The following is a 26,716-nucleotide window of genomic DNA, read 5'->3' on the forward strand; positions in this document are numbered from 1 at the left end:
GATGTGGGGTTCAATCCCAGGACCCTGAGATCATGACCTGAGCTGAAGGTAGATGCTTCACTGACTGAGCCACCTAGGCGTCCCTAAAATAATTTTTAAAACTTAAAATGGAATAGTGTGAAAAAGTTCAACTGAAGTTATTTAGACTCATAAACAACAATTTTGTAAAACCCATGTTTTAATTCCTTGTAGCTTCAAAATAAAGCGTAGGTGATAAGACCTAAAACGTCTGACTATTTACGCATGTAATTCATTAATATGAAAAAATAATACCCAGTTTAAGGTTGTTTGTTCAACCACGGAAAAGTCTTTAATTTTTGTTATTATCTCTCTATATATATATGCTACAAAAAGATATAATTTTTTGCAATATATAGTATTTTGAATTCTGTAGCAGAAAATGCTAATGATGACAAATACCAAGAATCCTATCAATCAAAAATAGTGCTCAATAGGTTAGTAATATATGTCAACAGTAAAAAAAAAAATTACATATAAACAACATCTATTTTTCATTTAATCAACATCGTCCCTTTGGAAAAATTTACTCAAGTTCTGTGAATCCGATACGTTTTTTTTTTTTTTTTTTAATTTTACCAACAAAGAAGAGTAGAAAACCAAACTTTCACCTACATTCAAGTTCCAAAGATCCCTTTCTCCTTCTCTCCACCTAGTAAACACAGTTTTGTTTGCAAGAGCCTCAAAGGTTGCTTGCTGGTCAGTCACCACACTGAAGTGAGACAGGGGTGGAGCTGGCGCTGGCTCCGGGATCCAAGAGACACAACCTCCTCTAATCTCACGCGCTCTTTGGACATATACAGCGAATATACTACCTACTGGCTGCTCTGGAATAGATGCTGAAATCTCTGACCTAATATCAGAATAAAAGATGCGACTCTACTGAGACCTGCTGAGGTTCATTTCTTTGAAAGCAATGGATTATCTCATAGTTACTCCATTGATTTATTAACTCTTATGTAAATATCTTTACCAGTCTGTACTGCAAAAGTGACTACCATACTTCTGTAATAAATGAAATTTTAAAATACAGTAATAGAAAAATAAAATAATCATAAATTACAGTGAAAGGAAAAAAAAAATCAAACCACTGCATCAGACAGGTGGCTATCCACTTCTCTAGACTTGTACAGGAAGTCCATAGTCTAAGTGACAAATACGGAAACCAGAAAGATGGAAGATGACAAACGCAATACCCCAAGAACAGAAAGCTAAATACTGAAGAATTAGGGATCTGAAGGAGATTTTAAGATTATCTTATACTCATTTTATACATTAGTAGTTTACTAGATTAACTACTAGATTTACCAGATTAACACTGTCCCAGCTGACGCAGTAAGAGACCTATTAAGAGGTTATGACCCTGACCAATTAAAATTTTGCCTTACACTCTCAGCATGGCTTAAAAATAAAGAGGGGTGCCGGCAGGCTCTGTCACTGAAGCATGCAACTCTTAATCTTGGGGGTGTGAGTCTGAGCCCCACACTAGGGGTAGGGATTACTTAAAAATAAAATCTTTAAAAAAAAATAAAATTAAAAATTAAAACAAGTAAACAAAAAAAGGAAAATGCATTAAAATGAGTCAGGAGAGAGATCTAAATGATAGGAGCAAGTCCGCCCCTGTAGAGGTCAGGGGAATTCAGTTAGACTCTGGCCCGTGGTTTCCTCATTTATAACCTGAGAACCCAGGACTGGTTGTATAATCAAGCATGGATACCAGAATACTAAAGTTCATAAGTGATTCATTCCAGTAATTAATAATTTGGCAAATCAGGACCTCTTTACTATGAAAATTAAAAGTTTCGACTAGAACATCTGCATACTCACAACACATAAAACTGATAAAAATCTTATAGAACCACTGAAGTACCTAATCAGAAAGACATGGGTCTTGTAAACGAGAGTGAGGTACCCACATGTTCAAAAAACACGAGCACTGCTCTCCCTCTTATATTCAGAAAAGTTCAGTCAATTAAGATCAGGGGAAACACACACACACACACACACACACACACACAGGTCAAAGAACTGAAATTTCTGACATGGACTTCTAACCTTATCTTAGGAATATACACATTACATTACAACAATGCTTACTTTAGGAATCAAAATGAAAAATTCCAGTAATTAAAATAGAATTAATGTCGTTTAGTCTGTATTTCAAGTGTGAGAAAAAGCTTTTATAATTAGTTCATGGTGTAATCCAAAAATGATAAAATGCTGTAATGCTTTAGGAAAGCCAGTGGAAAACAGAGGATAGAATGTGAAGTAATATATAATCCTGTCACATGACTGGCCTTAAAAAATGGATTAATATCATGCATGAGTCTTAAAATACCACAGTTGAAACATTGTTATATTCAAAACTTTTCAGAAGTCTCTTACCTTCCCAGAATCTAGCATCTTCTGAAAGTCTTCCATTGTATTAGCCACAACCATATGAGTCTTAAGGTCTTCGGAAGCCCTATCACAATATAATTGCAAAAGAATACATATTTTTTCTTACTACTATGACAAAGTTTTTTTGTTTTTTTTTTTTTTTTAAAGAAAATAAGTAAAATTTAACAGAAGAGCAATAACATGGAAGTGAGAACACCTCAGTTTGAACCTACACTGTGTGGCAATCTCAGCACATCACTGGATTAACACTAGATGAAGGGGACTTTGCCGAGCACACAATAGGCAATAATTACTTTTGTTATTGCCATTAAAACTCTCCAGAACACTCTATGCCTGGCTATACCACTTAGCACATATGAGAGTCTGCGTTATTTTTAAAACCTCTTTGGTCCTAGTTTTCCTTTCTACAAAACTGGAAAAATACTCAAGTCTAACTGCTGTACAGATTGTTGAGAATCAAACGAAAGGCATGGAAATGTTATAAAAAAGGAAAAACCACAAATACACATTATTCAAGCTATTTTCATATACAACATAACTCTTTTCTAAGAACTTCGGGTTTTAGAAATGGAAGTATCACTCCCTTTTACATTCAAAGTCGCACATTACGTACAGGAGGATAGTTCATGAGTGGTAACCAAGAAAGAGAAGGCATGTTTTTCTTCTCTGAATCTGAGGACTAAGACCACGTGACTTCTCGGCCAGTAACTGCTAGCTCTCCACCAAACCCCTCTTCTGACCTTTTCATAGTCTGACAGGCCCATGTGAATAAGTCACAGCCAGTGAGATCCAGGAAAATATGTAAGGGTTAAGCCTAAGGATGGGGCAAAAATGCACCTTTATGAAACCAACATTATTAACACATTTACTGAATAAAAATGTCAATGATAAAACTGCTTTTTAGCCACAAAAGCAGTGGTTTTCCAATCAGAAGATGCATGTGAACCACACACAGAACAGTTTTACACCACAGATGACCGGAACCGATCTTAAAACCAATGGATCAGAAACTCTAGGTGTGATGCCCCAGTATGCTTCTTTCCCAAACCTCCCAGGTGACTCTGAAGAGAAACCCCTAGAAAAGAACCCCTATACTAAATGCACTGTTTAAATGGCAGCAGTAAGGACAGGCAGCTTTCTAATCTTTCACCTCTGACAATATGACCTCTCTCAGCTCAGATGGACTTCAAATGCACTATTCATTAGTAGGCTAGGCAAATCCTTGAAGTCAAGTGACTTGTTCTCATTCTCATTTTAGGGCAAGCGAGCCAAGACAAGCAAAATCACTTGCCCAAAACCATGTAATGCCAAGACTAAAATCAGTTCATTCCTTAAATGCAAGATATCCTGAGGCCTAATATGAGCTGGGCACAAGGTCCGAGAAGACATATGAACACATAAGAAGATGGGGGCACCACCTTCCCCCAAACAGGCAGTGGACCTTCCTCTTTTGTCTCAGGTGGACAGGAAAGTAAGTAAGGTACCACACATATGCACCAATCTTTTAGTGCCTCTGCCCTGAGAACTCGGATTCTAGAAGAACACTCTCCACAGATCAGGGCTGTCCTGAAGCTTCCTTTCACCCCAGATCTCCAATCCCAGTCAAACAGTTCTTTGCCTTGGCTACACTTCCTAATCACATGGGGAGCTCTTAATAACAGCTGCCACACGCGCCCTAGACTAACTAACATCTCTGGGGAGGGGTCTAGGTACTGCTATTCTTAAAGCTTCCTAGGTGCTACTAATGTGTACTCACAGGTGAGAATCAATGCCTTAATCCCTCATATTTACACATCTTAAAAGTCAATTTAAAGTCAACCCAAATTAGTCCATGGGACAGCCAAGCCAGCACTGCAAACCTAGCACAGGATGGAGAAAGCCCTCGGAAAAATCATGATGCTACAAGTCAAAAACACAGGAGAGGTAAATTAAGAACTCTGGGAGCTCAGAGGGAAAGACGACTTCCAGTCGCGACACTCACAAAATTCCTCAGTACAGCTCTCAGAAGCTGAACAGGGTGTCAAGATCAGAGACAAAAGTAATCCTAAGGAACTAACCTTGTAAAAAGGTTCACGTGGATGTCTTCCAAAAGAGCGTGAAGTTTAGTCTCAGCCTCGTTATCAGCCACCGTCAGCTTTTCTCCAGTATCTCGTCTGACAGCTACAAACTGGCAGCTCTTCATGTCACGTGGCCCAACTTCAAGTCTGATGGGAACTCCCTGGAAAACAAAAAAGGCAGTTAAAATGATACATGCCTGTCTCTTCTTGAAGACACAGAATATTTCATGGCTTTATCTCCTACAAATCATAAAAACCCCAAAATCAAAGGCATAAAGTAAACAATAAAAACAGCAGGCAATATTCCTGAGACACTACAGAAATCTCTTCCGATAAGAACGTATGAACCTAAGGAAAAAAATGTACTCCCCAACCAGTTCTGAGCTAAGAGTTGAGAAACATGAAGGTTGTGCTGTGTAGATCAATATTCCTACCTCTTCTCCCATAAAAGCACGCACAGAAAGTTGCATCTGTAGGGCACACAAGGTGGTAAACAGAGAGGACTTCTTTAACTTAAGGCTGCCCCAAGTCGCTGCTTAGTACACTTGGCACATCTGCGACTCACACCGCACAACGGTGTGGTTACGTCTTAGCTCTGGATACTGCAGCATGCAGCGTGAAGGGCTTGTTAAAGCAAGGATTGCTGGGCTCCGCCCCCTGAATTTCTTATTACAGGAGGTCCAGGAATGGGGCCTAAAGATTCATGTTTCTAACAAGTTCTCAAGTGAGGCTGCGACCGCACTCTGGGAACCATTCCCCCCTTCCCTTTGGATTTTACAAGGAGCTTAAGGACTAGATGCAAGTTTAAGCCTGTGAATGTTCAATCCTTATGAATGCTCCAGGAGGGGAATTAAGACCCAGAGAGACCTTATTTTTAGGATAAACAGTAAATTCTCTAAACATTAAAACCGTAGGTCTTTTATTTTTTTTTTTTTTAAAGATTTTATTTATTTATTTGACAGAGAGAAATCACAAGTAGATGGAGAGGCAGGCAGAGAGAGAGAGAGAGAAGCAGGCTCCCCGCTGATCAGAGAGCCCGATGTGGGACTCGATCCCAGGACCCTGAGATCATGACCTGAGCCGAAGGCAGCGGCTTAACCCACTGAGCCACCCAGGCGCCCCAAAACCGTAGGTCTTTTAAACATTATTTTTCTGGGCAAATGATCCTCTAAAACTAATCTGGGTTTTGAATTTAAGTTAGTTTAGCCAATGGCAGTCTCCTAAATCAAAGTCAAAGGAAAATTTTAAATGTTATTCTAAAAAAAAAAAAAAAAAGATTTATCTTTAAAGAAGACTTATTTTATAAAATAATGAATACCATAAAACAAATTACTGTATGCTAAGTACTGTTTTATTGTCTTCCTTTATTCACCTAATGTATGCATGTGTAACAGGGTTAAGTGCAATGAGATTTACAAGAGGAATAAGAAGACACAGATCCTGTCCTCAAGGAGCTTCATGTTCTGCTAGGTAAATATGGCATGCACACAAATAATCAGTACAGAAAATCACAAGTGGGAGAATATCCTCAGCTGAAAGAGAAGGAAAGTTACTAGAAGGTAAAAATTAATGAGTAATTTCATCAAAACTGAGGACCATTCTATAAAATAATTAACCTCTATCCACAAAAATGCCCATGTCGTGAATGACAGAGAAAGGCTAAGGAACTTCTCCTCAGTAACAGAAACTAAATTGACATGACAACTAACAAAACTAGGTCCCGTGCTGGATGAGAAGTGGCTCAGAGCAGGGCGTCAAAGCCTGAGTTGGGCGAGAGGGCATCTCGGCGTGAAAATAAGCTGACACAGAGTGACAGAGGCCATGGGGAATAAGCAGGGCACTCACGCAGGGGAGTGGGAGGCAATGGCCAGAAAGATCATCTGAGGCCAAATCACAGAGGAGGCATATATTCTGCTGACTATTTTTTCTAAGTAAAATGTTATGAATTTACTCATAATGGATTGTTTTGGTTTGCTTCTTTTTCTTTTCAATAGCAACACAAAATTATCTTAGTCATCCAACACAGTAAAAAGAAAAGTAGTTAATTCACTCATTATTTTCCCCTTTCAACTTTCATAATACGGGAAGAGGTAAGAAGAAGGGCAGTCCCTGGGTTCTAGTCTGGTAACTGCACCGTATGCCCCAGTAGTGAAACTGAGTCTCCCAATACATACACACCCCATCCCACCCCCAAACTGCCTCACTGTACAAAGTTCATCACTGTCGAACGAATACAAATCTAGATCTTCCAAAACTATTTTCTTTTCTCAGGAATTCTTGGATTGAATGGAGAGAAAATGGCATTAAGAAATGCCATGAGTACTTTTCACTAACTAGTGACCCCTCTCACTGTTCTTTAGTCTTGGGCATCAAGTTTAGAATTTAGATGTTCTGTACTCTTTGCTGAGAACTACAGACAAGGAAGCTGTAGCAAAGCCTACTCACACCCAGAATCTCCTTCACAGTATAGGCTCATCATGGTACTAAAAAGAAGAGTGACAGTGACAAAGTCAAGGCAGTCCTAGAGGGAGAAGTGAAAAGGAAGAGGAGGAAGACAGAAGGGAGAATTGGATATGGATGCCTTTTTCTCTTTCAATCTAGCCGGTAAAGAGTATGTTTCTCCTTTAACATCCGGAACCTCAGGCAAGGACACAGGGGCTCAGACAAGCTGCTGCTGGCACCACACACTACTACTCTTTCTAAGTAAGCACAAAGTACTGTAATTGAAGGGCAAGTATGTAAGAAAACATTTATGTTTAAAGTCTTCATTAAAGGTAGGTGAGTAAGTAAACGAAAATGTATTATACAGAAGAGAAACAAAATCAGTACAACTAATTTTTAGCACTGAGGATTTACCTTAGGGGCCAATTAAAATAAACAGTTGTATAAGTACCAGCAACTGTGGGAAGCCTGTCTGTGTTCATACTGAATAATCCCAACGCTGCTGAGCCTCCATACTTGGAATCAGCTTGGAGCTGCAGTATCACTACAACTTCTCCTCTATCTCCTATAATGTGAGAAATTTCTATAATGTAGAAATTCTGCTACTCTAGTAAGATTCCCTTGGTAAAGCTTATGAAAAAAATTACATTCCAGAGGTTTGAAAAATATTAAAAATATAGATTATATACCAATGATGATATGCAGTTAATGAAATTTATATTAAAAACATTAAGGGGCGCCTGGGTGGCTCAGTGGGTTAAGGTCTCTGCTTTCGGCTCAGGTCATGATCCCAGGGTCCTGGGATGGAGCCCCACATTGGGCTCTCTGCTCAGCGGGAAGCCTGCTTCCTCCTCTCTCTCTGCCTGCCTCTCTGCCTACTTGTGATCTCTGCCTGTCAAATAAATAAATAAATAAATTACAAAATCTTAAAAAAAAAAAAAAAACCACATTAAACCAGAATTTAGCCTTGAATATACGAAATAAAGATTAACAAATGGATGTGAGACAGAGTGGTGTAAAAAGCCAAATATGGTATTACTTTCTGATGTTTTACTGATCAGCTGTTAACAATGACAGCTAGGTGATGACCATGCACCAGTACTCTGATAGTCTTACTGTTTAAACAGCTTACTTATTATATGAAGTCCTGGTATAAACATTTTAGTGTAACAACCCTATGAGGTTTATTAATCATATACAAGGTCTTCAAGATCATTTTAATTTTAACATAATAAAAATAAGCTTCCAGAAAAAAGATTTTAAATTTAGCTAATATATAAACTTTATATATATATATACACATATATACTATATATACAGAGTATATAAGTTAAAAAAAATCTAATCCCAAATTGGGAGTATGGAAGTAAAAGATGTAACCGAAGAATTTACCTTGAGCTCCCAGTGATTGAATTTCCAACCTGGAGAGTAGTTATCTCGCAAGTCAACTCTAACTCTAATATTAACACTGAGTAACCGCCTTCGATAATCATTGCATTTTGCAATCAGAGCCTCTCTGTCTTCTTCAGAAAGCGCATTTGTAATGCCACAAGGAATAACCATCACCTAGAACCAGAGCAAGAGCACAAATTTATACGAAGAAGCAGCATACAAAGTAATGTGGTCAGGCTGCTGCATGATACCCAGGAATCAAAACCTACTGGGGACTATGTAATTTTTAACACAGATCAACTTGTGTGATTTTTAATCTCCATGGAATGTCTACCAACCAGTGCACATTACTTGTCTATGCTAAATGCATCTTATTTGACCTACTATATCTCATTAAGCTTATGAATCATTTCAAAAAAGAGATTTCTAAGAAAGTTTTGTATAAAAAGCAGCTAAAAATTAAAAAAGCAAAAAAACAGTAAGAGAAATGATACACACAATTACACAATACAAGGTCCAGACTGTATTTTATAGAAAGAGTGATAAACAGAGATACTTTCCTTACCTGAACAGAAGCAACACGGGGTGGTAATACTAAGCCCATGTTGTCTCCATGAACCATGGTCATAACACCAATAGTTCGAGTGGTCAGGCCCCAGGAGTTCTGATAAGCAAACTGCTTCTCTCCTGGTGTCTTTGGATCTTCAAAAACAATTTCAAACATTCTGGAAAAATTCTGCCCTAAATGATGTGATGTTGCTCCCTAAAACAGAGAAATAGAAGCGTTCATTTTAGTAATTAATTATGCCTTTGAAAATGATTTCTGTAAGATCATACACCTTAAAATGTCACTAGACATGTTTTACGTTCCTTGACTTTTTTATGTTAAGTTTTCACAGCATAAAACATACAAAAAAAGACCAGGATTAGTCAAAAAGGGGAAAAAATGTACAGAAGTGTACTGCTGTAAGCAGCCCCTTTTGTAGGAATAACTTCAACTACAAACGTTAACAAAGAATCCATGCTTTGGTAATTCAAAATACAAGCCTTCAATTAATTGACCATAGAGGTTTTTAAGAATGGAATTGACATGGTCTGGAAAGTGCACAAGATACACAGGTGGGTTTTTTTTGGAAAGAGTCTCCTTCTCTGGTGACAGAAGTCTACTGGATCGCCCACAGGCTATGCTTCCAGTCACCCACGAACCCCACGCAGCATTTTGCTGGTACCTGGATAGCTCTTCCACTAGCAGATATAAACACTTCTAAGGTAGTTGTATAATCTCCTCCTGCAAATTTCTCCTTTTCAGTCTTTCTGCCTTTTACGACAGGAATTGCCAGGAGTTCTTCATATACCTGAGCATATAAGTCAAGTATCTGCAAGACCTGTAACAACATTTTAAACATGAAAGTGTTCCAATTTATGGTGTATTTGTTTCTTACAGATCTATAAAGCTATACTATTTAAAACTACCTGCGGTAAAAAAATACATGAAACAATGAAAACCTTTTCTTATGGAAAGGTTAAAGCAGCTAGTGTGTATTTACTAAGGAAGACATTCAACAAACGTGGAAGAAGTTTAGTAACTTTTTAAAAATGTTCATAAATTTAGAATATAATTTAAAAAATGTTTATGAAAGATATAAATATATTTGGGTGTAGCCAGGTATATGTGTGTGCGTGAGAGAGAGAAAGAGAACCAGGATGAAAGTCTTCTGAAGAAGAATTAATTTCACTCCAGGATTATAATTTCCTCTATACAGGGAAGTCCAAAAATATTTTCATCTGAAAATTTAAAACAGCACATTTTTTTTTTAAACAGCACATTTTCTAATAAAATTTCATTAAAGCAGTTTCTCAGGTCTGTGTACATCTGTATTAACTTGTGTCTTTTTCTTTTAACAGGTGGTACACAAATTTTAAGTAACAAAATAATTATATCAGGAAATTATCTTAAAGTTATTTTCGGATCAGATTAAATTTCAATTTAGAATTATTTATTAAATGATTATTATGTAAGCAGGAACACTGTATTACTTAGAGTTAGGGGAATAAAGCACAGCTTGGAGAAAGAAATGGAACATAATTAATAGGGGAAACAACTTTTTATACCTCTTCTGCTGCTTCTTCAAAGGTAGCAAATGCACTGTGCCCTTCCTGCCAAAGGAATTCACGAGTGCGTAGGAAAGGCTGAGGATGTTTGAATTCCCAACGCTGGAAGAGGCAAGAACACAATTTGATCATTATGGAAAGATTTTCCATTTTTATTAACAATTTAATGTGGCAAGTAACCAGAAATCATAATTGTAATGCATAACTGTGATTAAAAAATGCTTCCATTCTCCCAATCCTTTGAATATAAAAATAAGGAAAAATAAAATGTGCTTAATAAACACAACAAGACAAAACTGAGCACGAAGAACAATGAAAGAAGGTGGGAAGAGCGTGCACCTACCACCACATTACACCACTGATTGAGTCGGATGGGCAGGTCTCTGTGTGACTGCACCCACTTCGCATACGCAGGATACATGACTGAAAAGATACAAGAAAATACAGGTGGTTAGTCATTGAAGGCTTTTTTTCTCTTTGAAGGCTGGTAAGAGCTACACCAGTTAACACAGTGAACAGAAGTTAAAATGCTCTGTTTGTGTAAATGCGTTTCCAATGTTTGTAATGGTAAGTGAACAGTTACGTTATTTCATAAAGTGGATTAGTCAAGGAAATAAATCTACCTAAACCTGACCTTATTTTATGTTTTTCACATTGAAATTTACACTTCACATTTAATTTCACTGCTTTTCAGCGGTTTTATTTTCAAAAACACTAAGTGAAGCTTACAGCATACATCATGCTGTCTGTGAAGTTCTTCGCACCTATGACGCTGCTCAGTTCCCGCGCTCAATCCACAAAGTCGGTTTCGTGATCTTAGTACCCAAGATGCGAGATCTGAGCACAGAGAGGTTAAATAACTTGCTGAATCCAACAAAATTATGTTAGAATTAGAATTCAGATTAAATTAATCCAATGCATCTATGCAGAGCATGAAAGCTCTTGCCAAGAACTGTTAATTTAAGTGAGGGCATCTGTCTTCTCATGGCCTGCTCATGCCTAGAATTACTAAACACTCTGCCAACCAGAAAACAGCTGGTGTCATTATTTCAATAATGCATCCTTACAATATTATTCAAGAGTATCACCAGAAGTATGAAGTAAAGAGCAAAGAATCCTTCATTCTAAAGATGGATAATCACTTTGGAAAACAATGATAAACCCAAAAACCTTGAACCTTTTTTTTAACCTGCAAATGGAGATGACGATCGCTACCTCAACTTTTCTCCCTCACTAAAAATACAATATATAAATGAAATCACTTAGTAACCTATAAAAACCCTACACAAATATAAATGTCATATTAAAATAACTAACAAAATCTGTAAGAAAATATGGCATAAAACATCAGGGCTGGCAAACTTATAATCAATTCCAAGAATTAAAATTATCCCAAGAATAAGTCCTGTAAAGTTCTGAAAAATTACAGCATCAAATAAAAAATAAGTGTCTTTAAAACAACAACAAACTTTATTCTAGTAAAGAGCTCTGCGACATTTACTGCCCTGAGAATAAAATTCTACGCAACTGCACTATATACTCATCTTTATCAGCATTTGTTCAACTGTGTTACTGTCAAGGAGGTTCATATAGATCACAAAATCAACACTGAGGCAACTCTAGGAGCCATCTCAGGTGTCCCAGTGAGCCCTCTCCTATGCCCCAAGGCCCATCCTCACCTGTTTCACTAGTGGGACGAACAGCAATTGGTTCTGCCAGCTCCGTTTTGCCAGATCTGGTAACCCAAGCAACCTAATAAGATAAAATCATTTTCCATACATTTTTTTAAACAGCACTTCAGAGAAACAACACAAATACAGGCAAGTCGCTTTCAACTTTTGCTACAGTAAGTTAGGGCAAGTTAAGTAATTGCTGCTATTCCTGGTAAGAAACGTAGATACATACTGTCCTTATAAATATTTAGCAAAAAGAAAGAGCCAGTTAGTTAATGTAACAAACAGAATCATAACTTGCCCTGAAGGTACAAATATATATATATTTTTTAATGGCTTTATAGTTCTCTAAATTGGTCCTGCCATCTAAATTCCTGTTCAAGTGTGAACTGAAAATATACTTTTCTAGTTTATGAGAGAAAAGTGCAAAAATAAAGCAAACTAACTTACCTCAGGGGCAAAGTCAGCAATATGAGTCTTCTCTTTCTCTAATGCACCTTGAGACACAAACATGGGGAAATAGCAGTTTTCAACACCAAGTTTCTTGATCTCAGCATCAAAAAAGTCCTTGATGGATTCCCAAATGGAATACGCCCAGGGACGAAGAATATAGCAGCCACTTACATCATAGTATTCAATCAGTTCTGACTTTGTGATGACCTTTTTAAAAGAAAAATATAGTCTTTGAAGCCTAAATTAAACCAAAATTATAATACAAGTGCCAAGTGAATGATAACCAAGCTTCAAATCCGGAGACTTCCACTATTGGTAGATTCCCTTAATGTGCGTGTAAAATGGCCTTTTCTACAGTGAGAAACACCAACCCTAAAGCCCTTAAGACTTGAATTCTAATCTTGCTTCTGCTGTTTACTATCTTTGTGACTTTGGATTAACCCTTTCATCTTGCCATTTAAGAAAAAACAAAAACAAAAAAAAGAATAATGACTATCTCAAAGGGCTACTTCTTAATCCACTGCTTTATGTGAACATGCTCTATAAACTTGACAGGTTAAATGGTTATACTATATATATATATACATATAATTCCTGACTTCGTACATTACTTTGTGTCTGGACTTCAAGAATCTAAATACAAAGTAGTCTTTGAAAAATTTAAAATATGAAAACAAACTGAATGCATACTCACTTGAGAATACCAATCTGCAAGGTTTTCTTCTTTTTTTGCCTCTAGACCCAACCTGCAGATACGAAAAATAAAATATCAATCTCTTCATTCATCAACTGCTTTTAGGCTGAATGGAAACAAACTTCTGAAATTCAAAACAGAAAACGTTTTCTTCAATATGAGTTATTTCCGTATTTATCTCTCTTGTATATTCATTCCTCTTAAAGAGGTGGTAAGATACTGCCCACAAAGAACTAGGAAAGTTAGCTAGCAAAAGCTATGATTTTAACGCAGACATCTCTTTCCACAAAGTTCTTTATAAGGTAATGTATTTGTAATAAAAATAGTATTCACATAGAATTCTCTCACTGAAAAGATTCTTTTGCCAAAATCGATCCAGGAAACATTGTAATTAGCATGATCACTGCCCACTGAGAGTAACACGTATAAAGTAATGAAAACAGCTTTGTGTATATGTGTGCATACATAGATAGACATAATCCTTGAGAGTCTACAAATTTTTCTTTTAATTGAAGTAAGTAAAAGCTGCAGAGATAGACGCAAAATCAGTTAGATCTGAAATAAAAAAACTATTGTAGGTGATGATCCTTGTCTTGAAACCAGTAATTATTCAAGGACTGTGGTCTTATGATCCACATAGAAAAAAATCACCCCCCCCAAAAAAATCACCCATTAGTCCTGTTTTAGAGTTTACAAACAAGGCTTTATGGGCTTAAAATTTTAATGTACTTAAAGCTGATTTCTCCACTGTTTCACTTTGACATGGCTCAACAAGATGCCTCCGTGAAACCTGGTCTTTTCACAAACAGAAGTAAAAAGTGAGAAGTTGGGACGCCTAGGTGGCTCAGTTGGTTAAGCAGCTGCCTTCGGTTCAGGTCATGATCCCAGCATCCTGGGATGGAGTCCCACATCGGGCTCCTTGCTTGGCAGGGAGTCTGCTTCTCTCTCTGCCTCTGTTGCCACTCGGCCTGCCTATGTTTGCTCTCTCTCTCTGGCAAATAAATAAATAAAATCTTTAAAAAAAAAAAAAAAAAAACGTGAGAAGTTCATGTTCTGTCCTCTATTATTCTAGGATCTCTAAGTCTAAGTCAAATGCACGAAAAACAACTGTTACATTCTTTTTAAGGAGACATTGCTTGTATGACAGAAGAGTTAAGAGGAAGAATTTTAAAATCAGCAAAACAAATCTAAAACCAAAAGATCTTGTGAAAATTAAAAAAAAAAAAAAAAAAAAAAAAAAAATCTGGGGCACCTGGGTGGCTCAGTGGGTTAAAGCCTCTGCCTTCAGCTCAGATCATGATCCCAGGGTTCTGGAATTGAGCCCCGCACCGGGCTCTCTGCTCAGCAGGGAGCCTGCTTCCCTTCCTCTCTCTCTGCCTGCCTCTCTACCTATGATCTCTGTCAAATAAATAAATAAAATTAAAAAAAAAAAAAAATCTCACAACAGCAGTTGCTAATGATAGCTTTTTCTTTTTACTAAGCCACCAAAGGAAGCTAGAACGACATCTCCACTCTTATTCTGTCCTGGGGATTATGGACAGAGACATCATGTTATTCATCCAAACTGGAACATACTAAAACATCATCTATTCCACTGTTTTGTCTTTTAAACAGCTTTTTCCATACCTACCCTACCAAATTCAAAATCCTATCGAGAATGAAGTTGTCACTTAGTCACCATAAAAGATTTTCATCTGAAAAATTTGCTTAAGGTGTAAGACAATGAGTATTGTCAGGCTACCAACTGTGTTAAATGGGAGGAAAGAGGGAACATTTATACATATTTGTTCTCTCTTGTGTAGCCAAATGAAGATCTCTCAGTGGTTACGGAAGAAACTAGCTGCGGTTACCAATTCAAGATGGCGCTAGGAGAAACTGGGAAGATGGGATATAAGCATCGGAGTGAGACTTCACCGAACTTCTGATATTCTGAGAGTCCTGAACTAAGCAGACAAACTTGTTACCTAAATAAACAGCATCCTCCAACTTCACATGACAGGCAAACTAACCAAAATCTGTTTTTTAAAAAAATAATTCTGGGGTTGAATTCCTTCACAACGGCTTCACTTGAAAAGCAGCTTCCACATTCCATTACCTGGTCTGTTTCTTAGGCCCCTGCCCTTCTCCTGCTCCACTGGACGACAGTCCACTTCCTTGGCTTTTAAAGGACTCTTTCTTTTGGCCATCACTTTGCTTCTGAGGCTTATTCTGCTTTTCAGACTTATTTTCTTTTTCTTTCTTTTTCTTATCTTTGTCCTCAGCCCCAGTGGCAGAGACAGGCTTATACTCAACTCCCGTCAGAGATTTGTATTGTGCTTTCAGCTGAAGGAGTTCTTGTACAGCTGAATCTACCTGATCCTTCAGTTTAACAAAAGAGGAAAAGAGAAGACAATATTTAATTGAAATCATTGTCTAAGCACCAATGACCAAAGCTTCCTAAGCAGATTTGAAAACATAAGTGAAGGCAGAAGGGAAAGTAGTAAAAATAAAGAACATTAAATATATTAACGACTGGAAACAAAAAAAAATACAACAAACAGGGAAAGAATTATACAAAAGAAGGACTGAAGAAAACAGTACTATAACTGCACTGTCTGAACGGGAGCCATTGGCAACATTTGGTTATTTAAATTCAAGAAAATAAAAGACTTAATCTCACAAAACAAACTGAGGGTTGCTGGGGTGTGTGGGGGGTTAGGGATAGGGTGGTTGGGGTATGGACATTGGGGAGGTTATGCTATGGTGAGTGCTGTGAAGTGTGTAAGCCTGATGATTCACAGACCTGTACCCCTGGGGCAAATAATACATTATATGTTAATAAAAATAATATAAAAAAATAAAATTAAATAAAATTAAAAACTCAGTTACTCAGTCACAACATTTTAAGTCTTCAGTGGTGACATGTAGCTAGTGACTGCGGGACAGGACAGAACTGCTACAGAACACTTCCACTGTCACAGGAAGTTCTAGTATAACATGTACCCCACCGCAATTTAAGTTAGGAGCCATTATGCTATATTCGTTCAACATTTCATAATCACCAAGATGACAGCAATCAAGTTTCTACATTACTGGTTAAATTTTAAAATCTGTACTGACATACTGTTTTCCATTCACAAATCTGTACCCAAAAAATCCTACTCTTATGAAGAAAATATAATTAGCACAGACTACACCAGAGCTCAAAATAACACTTGGATTTGAAACTGACTCAGCTCCAGGAGAATGAGTAAAACAAAGAGCATGCACCAAGGGCCTACAGTGAGCCAGGCACTGTTGGAGTCTAAGTCTGTATCCTCTAAGGTCTAACAGAAGAGAAAGAAGCAGACTATTTAACCAACAGCTAATACACGGTGTTTAAGTACAATGTCAGAGAAAGCAGAGTCTTCTGAGAATGTCTGGTCAAACACAGACAAGGAGAAAAGCAATCAGTGAAGGCTCCTCTAATCCCCAAGACAAAGGCTGAGAACTGAAACATAAGAGCAGAACTTAGATTCAACTGGCCAGAAAGTGTTCTGAGAAAGGAAAGTAGCCTGTAATGTGAAAAACAAAACCACAAAATACCACACTAACCTTAGAGGCCTTTTCAGCTTTAAGTTTTCGAACAACTTCTCCTTGAGAAGCTACTTTGTCAAAAAGTACTTTGGCTTCTGGTGTTTCTGGACTGCTATGCTCAGAGCTGTTGGTTGAGTCTGAACTTTGGGATAATGGAGGCTGACCCGGAATGTACTCCTTTCCAGTTTTTTCTTTATACTGAGCTTTCAGGGAGAGTAAGCATTCTACGGCTTCGTTTATTTTAGCCTGAGATAAAAGACAAAAAACAATTATTTAAAACTTCAAAATTTCTGAGAATTTCAATGATTATCAAAAATCATTAATTACCACCAAGGTATTTCTATAAATAATCATCATGGAGAATCCCAAGCAACAAAGGAGTTCAATTATAAAATAACAGATCAAAGTTTAAAAAAAAAAGTTAAAAGTATAAACCACATTATAATCCTATAAACAAACCATAAAAATAAACATAAACACATATACACATAGTACTGTAACTTTGCATTTTACATCTGTAAACAGACAAATAATAGGATATCCAAGCAAACTGGCATTGTCCAAGCCCTGTGTCTATAAATAGGGGAGTCAGAAATTACAAAATCAGAATAAAGATCAGCTCAATGGCTTTGCTATACAAACCTTATTTTCATTAGCCTACTAAACAAACACCGAACACAGCACAAAACAAACAAACCACAGTTTGGGCCTAACTAAAGAATAGTTACATTATTCTTTTAAAAATTTAAAATAAAACGAGAAGGTATATTGAGTGTGTGTGTGTGTGTGTGTGTGTGTTTTTAAAGATTTATTTATTTGAGAGAAGAGAGAGACTGTGCGTGAGCAGGAGGAGGAGGGGCAGGAGAGAGGGCGGTAGAGAAGCAGACTCCCTGCTCAGCGCGGTGCCCAAAAAGGGACGGATCTCATGACCCTGAGATCCTGACCCGAGCTGAAACCAAGTGTCATACACTTAACCAACTGAGCTACCCAGGCGCTCCAGTATACTGTGGTTTTAATTAGACATTAATGTATACACATCATCCTCTGATACTTCAATGTAATCATAATGAAAAACAATGAAATGAGATGCTTATGATTCTAGCAGAGAAGGACAACAAAGCAGGCGAAGGACACAGGCTTGACACTTTACCTGAAGAGTACTACTATCGACACCACTGAAAAGCCATCTCACCAATCAGAGAGAGAAAAAGTACCTCTCAACTGCCCTAGTTTCCAAGTTTCATCACTACATTATAACCGCGCTCCAAACACCCACTGGCAAGCAACAGAGGCCAGGAAGAATACTACTACTACAGCGGGTCAGCGGAGTGCAGAAGCACTGGGCGGCCTGCCAAGAACTCGCATCTATGGATCAACAAGTAACACTTCCTTGTTCATAACTTATGATACAACGTGTTTTGCTGCCTACAGAAGTAGAGTCTGTCACCCCAGGAACCACACAGGAATAAATATAAGAGGAGAAATCACACAAAGAGAAGCAGGAAGCTTGTACCCCTGACCTGTCTCTTGTTTACACTGCCTTTAGAATTAAAAGCATTTTCACAACAACATATTCCTTTCAACTCCTAAGAAACTAAGGAATAAGACACAATTAATCAGAATTATAAGAATCAAGGAAAAATAAACTTCCATCAGCCAAAAGAAAGAAAATGGGAAGAAAGTTAAGGGACTTTCCGGCAACTATTTCTACAAAAAGAGGCCTTTGAAAGGAGGTCCAGTTTAACCTACAAGCAAGTGCTGACCAGAGTCTGAAGTCAGGTGACACACAATTCAGGAAGAAAAAAACCTTTGGCAAGATTACAATTCAAGATATTATAAAGAAGAAAATTAAAATGGACAAATCACTTTACTACTAAATTATCATTTAAAATTATATATACCTGGGGCACCTAGGTGGCTCAGTGGGTTAAGCCTCTGCCTTCGGCTCAGGTCATGATCCAGGGTCCTGGAATTGAGACCCGCATCAGGCTCTCTGCTCAGCAGGGAGCCTGCTTCCCTTCCTCTCTCTCTGCCTACTTGTGCTCTCTGTCAAATAAATAAATAAAATCTTAAATAAAATAAAATAAAATTATATATACTTATATTTTCTCCAATTGAGAAATGGAACAGTGTGATAACTAAGTTATCTACTCAGTTAGTTTTCAAAACAGTGAAACAATACTGCTCTCTATGCAGTCTTCTCTGATGATTTAGAAGGTATCTAAAGACTCTTGAATTAGAATTAGCATTATCAATAAAAAAAACCTATCACTATTATTTTATGGCCCATTTATTTACTCTGTGCTGGATACTATGCTAAGTGCTTTACATGGATCATTTTATTTTTCAAAACAACCCTGACTCACTGTATAGAAGAGGTATAGCTTGGACATAAGATGAAGCACATTACCCAAAGCTACACGATAAGCGGCAGGAGAGCCAGGATTTAATCTAGGGTTTATTCTAGAGTCTGTGATCGATTCCTGCTAACATGCCATGAAAACTGCATTTTTAAAAGAGGTCTTTGATTCTTACTTAACAACGTCTTGTTGAACGAGGGAAAAATAATCTCTTTTAATACTCTAGTTCTCTGCAATAAAACAAAGAAAAACTGGATGGTAGTACTAGGTAAAAGATTAAACAGCAGAAGCCTACAAGTAGTTGCTGATAAATCTCAAGCTTCTTTTTTTTAAGATTTTATTTATTTGACAGATCACAAGTAGGCAGAGCAGCAGGCAGAGAGAGGGGGAGAAGCAGTCTCCCCACTGAACAGAGAGCCCGATGTGGGGCTTGATCCCAGGACCCTGAGAGCATGACCTGAGCCGAAGGCAGAGGCTTAACCCACTGAGCCACCCAGGCACCAGCACCCCAAATCTTAAGTTCTTAATGGACAAAAAGGTTTTAAACATATCTAACATAGCCCATACAACATGAAAAGATTTCAATAAATAATTGTTGATGCAGATGAATGAGGAAAGAAACAGCCTATCAAAAAACCACTTTGGTGAGAGTTTAAGATGGGAATTTGAGCAAGTACACGTGACCTGGGAACGGGACTGAGGATGGCAGAGAACTCACCTGGTTCCACCTAGAACAAGGGCCCAACTGCTATTTATTTACGCCGCACACACTAGATGGAAACATTTCTCTGTGGGGAAGGAAAGAACTCTAAGAAGAAAAACCTAAACAATACCCTTTTAAATGTAAGAACAGAAAGGCCTGAGCACCTCAATTATCAATGAAAACAGCTTTTTAAAAAAATCTGTTTCCGACTTCATCTATTTTTCCCAACTCTATGGATGTTCTCCCACCTTCTGCTCCTTTTTAACCCATCCCAGCGAGGGCCACCTGCACACACGCGCGATGACCACGCCCCATGAGCTTCCCACTCAGTGGGGATGGGAGAGGAGTAACAACCCAAAGAGGGAATTCTTCCAAGATGGGGACAGAGAGTAATGAAGCTTGTATCATATAAAAAAGCCGGCCAGGAGATTTAGTAAACTAAAAGTTCATGAGTTTTCAAAACAAGGTGTTTGGGGGTTTTATGAAGTCAACTGGTCAGAAATCTCTATTCAGCTTAAATGCCCAATCCTGTACGGCACAGCCCAATCCTGAAGCTCACTCAGTCCCAGAAGCCAGTCCAGGACAGCAGAGCGCCCGGACTCTGGAGTCATTCTGAGTTGGAACATCTGCTCTTCCATTTCTCAGTTCAGCTACGGGTTCATTTACCTAGATCACAATGTATCCGCTACTTTTCCCTGACACCAACGAATACAAACTCCTCAGATTTTCCTAGAAGATCCGTAAGCTGTAGTCAGCTTTGTGAAATAGCTTGTCTTACAAGACGGATGGATTTATACCTTCTTGAGGCAAAAGCAAGCTTGTGTTAAACACCAAATACAGATACAGCAGAAACTCGTTACACACAAATTCCAAACAAGAAGCTCATAATCTATTAAAGGAAAGGATCGGTTTGTGTCTTCTGATTTTCTCCCCACTGTAATCTTTATTTTTTGGCCTTAGAATCAAGGGTATTTGGGGTGGGGGTGAGGGGCAGTGGTTTTCTAGAACAGCCTATTTACCAAAGAGGTGTAACAACGTGTTTCCTCTCCCGATAGGCTGTGATTTGGATTTTCAAAATCAAAAACAGTGGTGTAAAATATAAAAGGGCAAAGACTGGCAGAATATTTAAGTTGAATTATTGAGGGCATAAAACACAACATGCCACAAATCAAATGCTCCAACTGTAGAAGTACGGTGACCAGCACCCAGCCACACAGATGGGCTGTGACACAGAGAGGCTGCTAATGCCAGGACCGAACAACTGTGAATTACTGTTTCTGTTTAACATAATAAACAGCCATTTATTATTTCAATTTAAAAAGTCATTACTACAGAGGTCTTTAAGTCTCTGTCCTATAGGGGATGGGTCAGCTGACTTCTCTAATAAAGGGCCAGGGCCACGTAAAAAATATTGTAGGCTTCATAAGTCTAATTACTCAACTCAGCAGTTACAGCACAAAAAGAGCCTTAGACAATACATAAACTATGAAGTGTGGTTGTATCCCAATAAAATTCACTTATATAACACCGGAGCAGACCACGGTTTGCCAAACCCGGTCCAAGAATTTGAAGTGTTATATTCCATAAAACCCTTAATTTACCATTTTTTGACTCCCATTTCAAGAAAGCAATACTAAAATTTCAAGTTAAACTGTACTCACTTAGATTTCAAATCAGAGAAATGTGTTCAAAATCAAAGTTTTGTTTTTTGAAGCCGTAACTTTCAAACTTAATATTTCAAATCTGAAAAGTGACTTCAATTTTTAAGGGAACTCAGCATTCAGAATTATTTTATCTTTGGTGTATTCTCAGATAAGCAACTCCCAACTCTATCTGCTTGATCCACTGTCTTGCAACAACCTACTGAGCAAGAGAAAAAGGAAAGAGGAGAAGGTGGACTCGAAGGAGAAAATGAAGGCAGACCTCCAAGTTCTCCCTCCTCGCCCGTCTTTGCTTGTACTCTGCCCTTATGCCCAGAAGTGCTCCACAGAGTGACTGTCTGCGCCGGAAGCGGGAGGCAGGCAGGGAGAAGGGCAGAAGAATGGACAAATAGAGAAGGAAAGATTCTAATCAAAGCCTGTAACTGTAAATTCTCAGCTGACCACCTGCTTTACAACTGAGTATGACGTAAGAGAACTACTTTTGCAGGAAATACAACGGTTAAGAGGTTTAGATAAATCATTAATATAAAATAAGCATGGACTTGTTTAGTAAGTTAATAAACTAGTAAAAACATAACCCTCTGGTGTTCATAATGCAATGCCCCACTGCCATTATCTCCAGTGAGAAACAACTTGGGAATCTGACTGCAAAATTGGAATCTAGGTTTTGTAAACTTCAGAAAATTACTTTCATATTCAGTTTCTCACTGGTTACTAAAACCAACAAATATAAAAAGAAGTACTGAGCGCCTGGGTGGCTTATCAGAAAAGGGTCTGCCTTCAGCTTGGGTCATGACCTCAGGGTCTCGGGATCGAACCCCACTTTGGGCTCCATGCTCAGTGGGGAGTCAGCTTCTCCCCCTCACTCTCCCTCTGTGCTCTCTAATAAATAAATAAAATCTTTTAAAAAAGTATTATTTGAACATTATTGAACATGGCTATTGTGAGGATTAAATGCAAAAATAGTAATAGTGTATAGTACACGGTGCCAGATGTAGTTTAAAAAATACTTCTGTTCCTAGTCATTGGGTTGATTCTCTAGAACAGGAGAGAACATTATTTACTGCTCTTAGCATTCAGAGAAGAAACAAAATGTAAGCACTATTCTGAAACACAGATAGGGTACACTGTAAGCATTCAGTAAATGTAGGTTAAAGTCAGATTCACTTCAGTATCACATTTACCATGTGAATGGTAATAAAAGTACCTAATAAAAGTAGCTGCCTAATGACCGAAGAAATGTAGATTTTTTAACCCACGGGCTGACTTTTCATAAGCTTGACCATGCTATTCCAGGGAAGTAGGATACAGTCCAGTAACCCAATGAGACGGGAGGTATAGCTGGCTGCCGCTCTGAGTGTAACGGCCACTGTTTTTAGTGGCCACACGTAATTTCTTGACCAAGAATCGGCACAGAATCTCAACGTACCCTACTCAGAACGAAGGAATTTAAAAACCAAAGCCCTGCCCCTCAAAAAGGGTCCATAGCTTGTGTCTGATCTATAGAGTGAAAAATACCCTTAACCTTGCCAAAGGACAGGAAATATCAAGGATTTACATCCCAAACTGCAGGCTTTATTCCTAGAAGCAGAGCTATTTGAAGATCATAATAGCTCTGCAGGATTTCCAACAGGCTCACAAAAGAGAAAAAAGCTTTCTCCACAGTTCACAAGGGAGAGAAAAATATTAACTTCTGGAATAAAACCCTAAAATCCCCCCAAAGCATGCTCTCTCTTCAACAGAGGTCAAATGTCCATGAAATAAAGAATCTGGGGGCACAGTTCCCAGTCAGATGCCTAGCAACTTGTTAATGAGATGAGGAAATTGTAACCTCTTACTCCATTCTTCTCCAACCAAAGCCCAGGATGCTGAAAGACAGTAGATCCCCTGACAAGAACAAATCTCCCCTCGTCACTGAAGTCAAGTCCAACGGTTCACCGTACCTCTCTGTGTTCATGTCACAGTCCGGAGTCTGTAATTTCTGGAAGCTTATGAGTGACTGAATTATATCCAGTTACAGCATTATCCATTTGTTGACGTTTTAGAACTATACTACTGTTTGAACAGTACTGTACACCTTGATTACTAAATATGACCATTCTCAGGAAGCCTGGGTGGCTCAGATGGTGAAGGTCTGACTCTTGGTTCCAGGCTTAGGTCATGATTTCAGGGTTATGGGGTTGAGCCCCACACTAGGCTCCGAGTTCAGTGGGAATCTGCTTGTCCCTCTCCCTCCCCCACTGCCTCTGTCCCACCATGTGTGCTCGTTCTCTAAAATAAATAAATAAAATTTTAAAATTAAAAAAAAAAAAAAATATATATATATATGACCTTTATCACAGAAACTATTCCTCTTGTCTCTTACAACAAACAATCCTGTTCCACACTCTGTGCTACCACCCACGTGGCTAAGTGTTTGGCATAAAGCCATAATTAAAACAAGAATAAAAAGTATACTTTAGTTAAAAATTCGTATCACTTGAGGGTTCCCCTACAAAGAGCTGGAAATGGTCACTGGTCAAAAATGTCCTGATGACCTATTATTCTTTTTTTTTTTGTTTTTTTTTAAAGATTTTATTTATTTATTTGACAGAGAGAGATCACAAGTAGGCAGAGAGGCAGGCAGAGAGAAAGGAAGGGAAGCAGGCTCCCCGCTGAGCAGAGCGCCCCGATGCGGGGCTCCATCCCAGGACCCTGGGATCATGACCTGGGCTGAAGGCAGAGGCTTCACCCGCTGAGCCCCCCGGCGCCCCGACAAACTACTGCTCTGGGAACACAGTTTGAGCCTTCATGCTCTGCCGCTGCTGGCTTCCTTACTGGGCCCCGGGCCAGCAGCACCAGCTTTTCCTGGACAACTTTTTGCAAATGCATATTCTCTCCATATTCCAGACTTACTGAAGAAGTTGTTCAAGAGGTAGGACCCTGAAATCCGTGTTTTAGCAAGCTCTCTAGTAATCCTGATGTAAAATGAAGCTGAGAACCATGGATCTCCACTTACACTTTCTCTGAATTTTGTTCACACATAAAGGGCTTCCTCTATCTCAGGACTACTTTAAATGGCCTTTATGAACAGAGTCCTCCTTCCCTGCCACTTACAACCACAAGTGCTTCTGAGAACAATTTACACATCACACAGGACAGTATTTCAGTCCACCACGTGGATCCCAGTGTGCATATTTCCTCCCTGACACTCACTCCCACACTAGACGGGGAGCTGCGTGTTAGTATTTTCAGAGCTTGGCACATAGCAGGTATCAGTAATGATGGACTGCTCTGCCAAAATATTCAAGCAGTCTAGAAACAGTATATGTTAAAAGATGAGACTACAGCCACTCTAAACTGGCTGAATTCACGAGCTCCCTCCCAGTGTTGTCTCGCCCGGTTCCAAAACACTGACCTTGGGGGCTTTTTCAGCTTTCAGTTTCCGAACCACCTCCCCTTGTGCAGCGACTTCATCGTAGAGAGATTTACTTTCCACAACACTCCTTGATGACCCAGAGGAAACATTCTGTACCACTGCAGGAGGGTTTCCAGGTTTATATTCCTGACCAGTTTTCTCCTTATATTCAGCTTTCAAAGCCAAAAGCTGTTTTACAGCTGCATCTATATCTTCCTTTGCTGCTTTCTTGGCTTTTAATTCACGAACCACATCCCCTTGAGCAGCCACTCTGTTGTAAAGGACCAAGGAATCCTCAGATGGAGCACAGGTATTATCCAAAGGACCTGGTCTTTCCTTACGAGGAGTACTCGGCTACAGAAGCAGAAAAACATTAATTCATGTTAAATGTCCTCTCACAAAATTGTATCAAACTGTCTGTTATACAACATTTCATGCTAAAAAAAATTTAATTTTGATCCCTTAAAAAGTTTAAGTAAATAATCTCATTCCTAAAAATTTATCCTAATGAAAAATGACAGAAGTAAACAAACATAGAGGTACATGGTTATGTACTGAAGAATTTTTATCAGAATAAAAAACTGAAAATCAGCTAAATCCTTACCATTAATGGATTAAAGAAATTATGACACATCCAAAAGATCTGAGAATAAATCATTGTTTCACCACATACTAGCTGTAAAACCTTAAATTAGTTCCATAAGCTGTTTCTGGTTTTAACTATAAAAGAAAAGTAACTTTATTAAACCCATCAGTGTGATGGGAAAATAAAAGGTAATAAATCTGCTTAAAGCTTTTAGTTACAAATGCTGGGGAAAGTATCAATAAGTTTCAGGAATTACTAATTTTTTAAGAGATAACATCTAGATTGATGACAAAGCAAGACCTCCATAAAATACTGTGATACAATTTTAACTCCTTGCTATGGGACAATTCCATAGTATAAAATTATATATTTTGTATAAAATTATTTATTTCCAGGCATATGATTATACATAGATATATGCAATAAACCTAGAGATACGTAAACTAAAATGATGTCTGGGAGTGAGGAACTATGCTATTTTTTATTCTCAATGTCACGCTTTCCTCCTGCCTAGAAAGCTTTCCACCCTACAGAACTGCTTCCAAATTTAAAACCCAGCTCACATCATACCTTCCCCATGATTTTTTTCTTTAATGGTCTTCTGCTTAACCCATATTCATGAGTCATGTATATTAACTCCAGAATGTTTTATCTCTACTTGAACTGTCCCGATCCCAGACCCAGCACTCTGAACTGTCTTTCAGGTATCTTTATCTGGATAGCTAAGGAGCACATCAAGCCACATCAGAGTTGCATTTTACATCGGGATTAGGTTCTAAAGGAAACATGTAAGTCAAAAACCATATAGGGGACACCTGGGGGGCTCAGTTGGTTAAGCCTCTCAGGTCAGGATCTCAGAGTCCTGGGATTGGGCCTGCACAGGGCTCTCTGCTCAGCAGGGAGCCTGTTTCCCCCCCTCTCTCTCTGCCTACCTGCCTCTCTGCCTACTTGTGATCTCTGTCAAATAAATAAATAAAACATTAAAAAAAAACAAAAACCACATAGGTTTGCTAGCTCACTTGGTAGAGCATGTGACCCTTAGTCTCAGAACTATGAGTTTAAAACCCATATTGAGTGTAGAGATTAAAAAATAAGTAAATAGGGAATGCCTGGGTGGCTCAGTTGGTTGGACGACTGCCTTTGGCTCAGGTCATGATCCTGGAGTCCCGCATCGGACTCCCAGCTCCATGGGGAGTCTGCTTCTCTCTCTGAC

General features: G+C 38.4%; 1 protein-coding gene across 2 annotated transcripts in view; it reads right to left on the bottom strand.

The window, feature by feature from the left end:
* Positions 1 to 26,716, bottom strand: part of EPRS1 (glutamyl-prolyl-tRNA synthetase 1) — a 65,510-nt gene that overhangs the window by 2,333 nt on the left and 36,461 nt on the right. For both annotated transcript variants that reach the window (XM_059413359.1, XM_059413358.1), the window contains 13 exons: positions 24,918 to 25,271; positions 16,815 to 17,042; positions 15,337 to 15,599; positions 13,242 to 13,293; positions 12,545 to 12,754; positions 12,101 to 12,173; positions 10,765 to 10,844; positions 10,422 to 10,523; positions 9,539 to 9,694; positions 8,875 to 9,072; positions 8,310 to 8,483; positions 4,476 to 4,636; positions 2,404 to 2,482 (listed from right to left, as the gene is read on the bottom strand). In XM_059413359.1, the coding sequence (XP_059269342.1) occupies positions 2,404 to 2,482; positions 4,476 to 4,636; positions 8,310 to 8,483; positions 8,875 to 9,072; positions 9,539 to 9,694; positions 10,422 to 10,523; positions 10,765 to 10,844; positions 12,101 to 12,173; positions 12,545 to 12,754; positions 13,242 to 13,293; positions 15,337 to 15,599; positions 16,815 to 17,042; positions 24,918 to 25,271 (2,130 nt within the window). The remainder of the gene's footprint in view (positions 1 to 2,403; positions 2,483 to 4,475; positions 4,637 to 8,309; positions 8,484 to 8,874; positions 9,073 to 9,538; positions 9,695 to 10,421; positions 10,524 to 10,764; positions 10,845 to 12,100; positions 12,174 to 12,544; positions 12,755 to 13,241; positions 13,294 to 15,336; positions 15,600 to 16,814; positions 17,043 to 24,917; positions 25,272 to 26,716) is intronic.

Source organism: Mustela nigripes, chromosome 10 (genome assembly GCF_022355385.1).
Source record: "Mustela nigripes isolate SB6536 chromosome 10, MUSNIG.SB6536, whole genome shotgun sequence".
NCBI lineage: Eukaryota > Metazoa > Chordata > Mammalia > Carnivora > Mustelidae > Mustela > Mustela nigripes.